The sequence below is a fragment of the Caenorhabditis briggsae genome (assembly GCF_000004555.2).
Source record: "Caenorhabditis briggsae complete genome, chrII, whole genome shotgun sequence".
Lineage (NCBI taxonomy): Eukaryota > Metazoa > Nematoda > Chromadorea > Rhabditida > Rhabditidae > Caenorhabditis > Caenorhabditis briggsae.
In genome coordinates this window covers 2,649,773-2,656,107 of record NC_013486.2, presented here as the reverse complement: position 1 = coordinate 2,656,107, position 6,335 = coordinate 2,649,773, and the positions used below count along the sequence as shown (strand labels likewise).

The 6,335-nt window shown below is 36.6% G+C and overlaps 1 protein-coding gene across 1 annotated transcript; it reads right to left on the bottom strand.

Annotated features, from left to right (window-relative positions):
* Positions 1–5,317: 5,317 nt before the first annotated feature.
* Positions 5,318–6,305, bottom strand: CBG13463 (the record flags this gene model as incomplete). The annotated part of the gene is made up of 4 exons (XM_045241820.1): positions 5,318–5,504; positions 5,606–5,712; positions 5,757–6,017; positions 6,270–6,305. 4 exons carry the CDS (start codon positions 6,303–6,305, stop codon positions 5,318–5,320), a joined length of 591 nt encoding a protein of 196 aa, XP_045095135.1.
* Positions 6,306–6,335: the final 30 nt, after the last annotated feature.

Sequence of the window (6,335 nt, the reverse complement as noted above, 5' to 3'; positions counted from 1 at the left end):
TAAAAATGCCCAATGCTGGAATAATGTACTAGAATGTGAATTGATAAGAAATAATGTTTTGAGGTCTTATAGCAAAATAATCATTGATGATATAGTTTATACTTCTAATAGGCTTAGGAATGCATATTTTCTGACAATCATCTAAGCCTGAGAGACATCATAATCATGGAGTCATTACTGTATTGCCGAAATTTTCCTCATATGTAAATTGTGGTTCATCAGCAAGATGCAAGAGAATTGGAAGTTAAATTGTTAGGAGTACATTATTCCAATATCTGTGCGTTTTTCAAATTTTGGACATCTATTTTTTCTTGGGACCTCTAAACTTTTTTGGGACCTCTAACTTTTTGGGACCTCTATTTTATTTTGGGACCTCTAATTTTTTTTGGACCTGTAAACTTTTTTGGGGCCTCTAAACTAGAAAAGAGGCAAAAACCCAATCCCTAACAGCGAATGTTAAGCGACTGTCATTTCCGGATTCTTTTGATTTTGACCATCCATTTGTCTTTTACCCCATGAGTCATATTTAATCATCACCCATCAATTAGCTCCTCCTGGAAATCTGTTCTCTCTCTCTCCTCCTCTCTTTCTCTCTCTCTCTCCACCTACAGTAATAACAATACATATAACTGGAACCCATTAAGTCAGTAGTCAGTAGTTCTCAATTGACACATCTACATCAGAAAACCAAAAAAAAAGTTTCTCGTTCTCTTTTTTTTCTGCCTCCGTCATTCGGTTCTAATTGCCTATGAGTGGGGTGTTTGGGTGACCACCGATTTTCCGATAGTTCATGGATTTGGGCGAGAGTGTGTGGAAAAGCGAGAGACGCAGAGAAAAATGTAATCCTGACTGTGTCCTGTGAGTGGTTGTCCTATTCATCCGATTCCACACCCGGACAACAACTTTTTTGCATTTTGTTCAGAACGATTTTTGATGATTCTGGAAAATTCTTATTTTTTGGAATGGAAATTTTTAGAGTTTTTTTTTTGATTATTGTAGGTATTAGGTAGTTAAATATGTTGTTTATTGGAAGTAGTTAAAGGGTCTTAAACTTGAAAATTTTGGATTTTTTCTGAATTTCTGACTTCTCAGGATCTTGCTTTTTTTAATTCCTCTTTCTTCTTCTTTTTATTATCTTTTTTTCTGAAAAATGTTAAACTCATTGACGTCAGTGGAGAGCATCTGTTTGTCATAAAATTTTATAGCAAAAAAGTTCTTTTTTTCTACGTTCGGCAAGTTTGAAAGAACACAAAATCAGCGTAAAATCATGGGACAGCTTTAAATTTTCGAAATTTTGAAATTTCTGAATTTCTGAATTTCTGAATTTCTAAATTTCTGAATTCTTCGAGTTTTCGGGATTTCCGAATGCTTCGAGTTTTCGGGATTTCCGAATTTCTGAATTTCTGAATTTCTGAATTTTTGAATTCTTCGAGTTTTCGGGATTTCCGAATTCTTCGAGTTTTCTGAATTTCTGAATTTCTAAATTTCTAAATTTCTGAATCTCTGAATTTCTGAATTTCTGAATTTCTGACGTTCTGAATTTCTGAATTTCTGAATTTCTAAATTTCTGAATCTCTGAATTTCTGAATTTCTGACGTTCTGAATTTTTGAATTTCTGAATTTCTAAATTTCTGAATTCTTCGAGTTTTCGGGATTTCCGAATTTTTCGAGTTTTCGGGACTTCCGAATTTCTGAATTTCTGAATTTATTCGTTTTGCAATTTTAACATTAAAATAGTTCTAGAACTATTCCTTTTCATTCATGTACTTGTCAATAAAAAGTCAATAAATGCATCGTATTCTTCTATACAAATTTTCCTCAGAAGTGTTCTCCTCTAGTATCCGATCCCGCCACTCGAACCAGTTTTCACACTTCCATTATTCTCATTTTCCCACTTTTTTCTCATTTTTTTTGTAAAGATGGACTGTTCCTTTAACTGTATTCCAACCAGTCGGTTTACGCCCCCTGTCGGGGGCTCAACCTCCTGGCTTCCGCTTTCTGTATCGTACAATTGCATTTCTAATTTAAAATTTTCGAGTTTCCGAATTCACCAAAATTTGTGAAAGTTTTGCATACTATCAATTTTCTTCGAGGAATATTTGATTTCCCAAATTTCCAAAATTTCTAAACTACTGAAAAAAGATTTTTTATGTTCTGAAATCCGGAGTATGTGAACTCCCGGTTTCCTGAAGTTTCAAATTTTGGATAACTAATGTCAGGTTTACTAAACTTTCTGGTCTCCGAAAATTCTAAATTTCGAAATTTTCGAATTTTTGAAAAACAGTCGGTTTGCGCCCCTCCGGGCTGAGCCTCCTAGCTCCCGCTTACAGTACCCGTTGTCTTATAGACAGGTTTGTCATTTTTCCAGGGACTATTTTTTCATGGTCTGTTAGGAAATTTCGAAATTCGATATTTTGGTTATTTAGAATTTTTAGAATTCGGAAAGTCGGAAGTAAGGAAATCCGGAAATTGAAAAAGTAAGACACTCGCAAGTTCAGAGATTAGTAAATTTTAAAAAATCAGATGTAGGAAAACATTAATTTTGAAATCTAGAAAAGTGTTTCAATCTGTATGTCTCAAATACCCAAATTTTGGTATATCAGATTTTAAGGAATCGGAAAATTCAGATTTTTGCATACTTACTAAAGGGGCTGGCCTGAAACGGCCCTGTTTGCAAAATTTATAGAATTTCGAAAAAGTTTAAAATCAAGAATTTGAGAACCTGAAAAATTAGAAATTCAAAAATTCAACTTTTCGAAACACAGTCTCGTCGAAAAGTTTTTGTAACTTCGGAAAATCGGAAATGTAGATTTCCGAATTCGAAAACTCTAAATTTCGAAAATTGAAAACCTGAAAAGTTGGAAAATCTGAAACTCTGAAATTTTTTGGCAAATTCGGTGAATAAGATCTCAGAAATTTATATATTCCGAAATTTGAAAATTATGAAATTAAGTTCGGAAAATTTAAAAATTATTCTGAATTCTGAAAAATCGAGTGATCAGAAAGGGCGCTGTTATTTTCCCTCGCATTCCGTTTCTTTCCTTTTATTTTCCTTTTATTTTCTTTCTTTTCCACTGTTTCAGAATTTTTTCTTCCTTTCAAATCTTTAAAAGCCATACTAAAAGAATATTTCCACAAAAATCCTTTCTCTCAAATATAGCGGGGATAAGAAAAAAATTTGGGCGGTTAGACGGGAATGACGTGAATATTTCTTCAATATTTTTCTAAAAATTTGCATTGTAGAAATTGAAGAACGTCTCCAGAAGACGTCAGACACAAAATTTAGAAGTATAAAATACTCGGGCATCATCTCGCTGCTATTTCGGGTAATCTGTGAAAATTTGGGAAAATTTGGTTCATTCTGGACTTCGTTAGGGAAGGTGATACGGGAACAAACGGACACACTCACGCACAAAATTTGGTGATTGTTAATAGTAAAAATAGTTTTTTCCTCGTGTCAAAAACCGAAAATTCATAAAATTCTATTTTTGAAATTTTGCTAACTTACATCCAATTTATCTCGTTTCCTGTGTAAGATTTGGAAAAGTGGTCAACTAATAAAGTGTTCATCATGATATCAGTAACATTTTATTAGTTCAAACATTTTTGATATCTTTTACAGGAAACGAAATAAATGTTATTGAAACATGGATTCTCTTTGGCCCACAACCTAGGCCACCCCTCTTTTTTTTACCCCAAGGTTTTCTCCCCTTTTTTGTGACGTTTTTTTTCATGCACTACCGATATCCTATAAACATGTCTCTATACCCATAGGCAGAAAAAATCTGCCAACCATAAAAAGTTAATCGGTATTCATCACCGAAAAAAATCCGGTCCTTGTTACTCCTCAAATCGGGTATTACCAAAAAAAAGTTGTGTATCAATACATATTTTTTGTGGTTATGATGATGGGGATTTTTTTCAAACGACGAGACTTTTGTATTTATCTTTTTTCCATTTTGTTTTTATGTCATTTTTGAATTTTACCGTTATTTTTGGATTTTAACTTTGGTTTTGGTATACTCATAGTACTAGCTCAATTAACCTACCTGACCCTGATCTCTTTGCCCCCTGGGTCATTGAATCTGTTTTGTCCAAGTTACCACCCCGCCGTGGTTTCTCACTCCACCCCGTAAACTACTTTGTTATTAAAAAATGCTCCACCTTACTAGCTCTTCCCCTCTCCATCATTTTCCATGAATCTTATTCCAAGTCCCATGTTCCTCTTGCCTGGAAACTTGCAATTGTTGTTCCTATTCCCAAAAAAGGCAGTCCCACCCTACCCGAAAATTATCTCGCCCACAAATTCAGCCCCTATCAAAATGGCTTCATAGCATACCGTTCCTGTACAAACTCCCTAATACACTCTATTTCCAGTTATAAGATGATTCTGGCCCGTCATAAAACCCTAGACGTTGTATATTTTGATTTTTGCAAGGCTTTCGATCAAGTATCTCATGCCCTCCTCTTAGCCAAATTGGCAAATTTTGGTGTTCAAGGGACTGTAGCCGGTCCCCTACTCTTCATCATATTTATTAACGATCTTCTCCTTTCCCTTCCCTCCAACTTACATTTTTCCTGTTTTGCTGACGATATCAAAATATTCTCCAACGATCCGTCCTCCATTCAATCAGGTATTGACCATATTGGTGCCTGGGCCAAATCTAACCTTCTTCCTCTGGCTCTTGCCAAAACTGCTCTTCTCCGGCTTGGCCCAAACAACCCCTCTCATCCCTATGCAATTGATGGCCTCTCCATTACATCATCCTCCCCCATCCGTGATCTGGGTTTATTAACAGATTCCAACCTCAAATTCTCAGATCATATTAATCGTGTCTCCTCCCTTGCCCTTCTCCGGTGTAAACAACTCCTCAAATCCTTTAACTCCAAATCCCCCGAATTCTACCTTGCCCTTTTCAATATTAACCGAAATGTTAGGATTAGACTAGTTGCTATCGGCCTACTCAAGAAACACGCTCGTCTATCAAACACAGAGCTGCGACAGATACAGTAACCAAATGAACCGCGCTCCACCGATTTGAACACCAGAAGAGTGGCTCCAAATCGGCCACCGTAATTCAGCAAAGAGGTACTTCGATTGGAAGGGGTACTTCAAATAGAGAGGCCTTTCAATTAGAGACAGCACTTCTATTTGTTTGTGTGGTCTCTAGGAGTCCTTCTGAATCCGGTTATAGTTGGTCCCGAGATACACTTTAGGTATCCAAAATACTGTAACCAAAAAAATGATGATAACTTTCATTGATTAGATTATTTATTCAAGCAAAAAAGATATAGCTCCATGAAACCCCAAAAAAAATCACAACGGATGTCGTCCGCAAATCACGGATTTAATTTCCTGTTGACCTGATGCAAAGTCATGTTCACTGTCCACTTTGCCAATGGGTCTTCCAACACAGTATGAAGTGTTTGCATAGCCTGGATTAGTGGCATTTGTCGGATTAAATTGAGGGCTGTAAGCTAAGCATGCCGCAAAGTGGTAGACTCTGAAAATTTGACTTCATCTAATGAGCGTTATTGTAATGGGCTTGTTTTGAGAAAACAATCAAACTCAATTAGATCAGCTCAAGTCATTTCTAAAACTTACTTGGGTTCATTCGCTGACCAAAACGAACCAAATTGGTTTGGAGGAGGGTAAGAAAATTTGGCAAAGACGAACGCTGGATCAGTGTTGGCATTGTCGAAGAGGAAGTACTAAACTAATTGAAAATTTACAGTGATCAACTATACCGACTAACCCTATTATTCAAGTTACACTCTCCTTTGACAGCTGACGAGTTGAAATCTCTGTTTTCCTTCATAGCCTTATACACACGAGCTGCACATCTCGGAGACGTTTGTCCGTCGGCTGCATGCGTTTCGGAGATGTTGTGTTTGGTGGAAAAGGCCGCTATAAAATCTGACTCCTTCTGGTTTTCCGGAAGACTCAACGTGGCGTTGTTGTTGGCACAAACTGATCGGGCACGATCACGTTCGTCAAGTCGGTCGGCTGGGAAGATCTGAAATAGGAGAAAGATAATTGAACTTGAAAATTTTGAAATTGTTTTCAAAGTTTAAAACGGTTGAATTCAAACCGAGTTACAACCTCGAGAACAAAGCATTCTGGAACGATTTTCTTATTTCTAAAAACTTGAATTTGAGCCGAGTACGAGCTCCAAAAAATAGCAGCACAAACTTTCATAACCGCGTATCTCAACGACTCACTCCCAAACACCAATCCTTGGTATGGTTATTCTTTGCTGTTGGCGTACGTTTGAAATGATGGAATCCTTCCGGACACTGGACATCTTTTCCGAAAACCGCCGGAATCGTCAGGA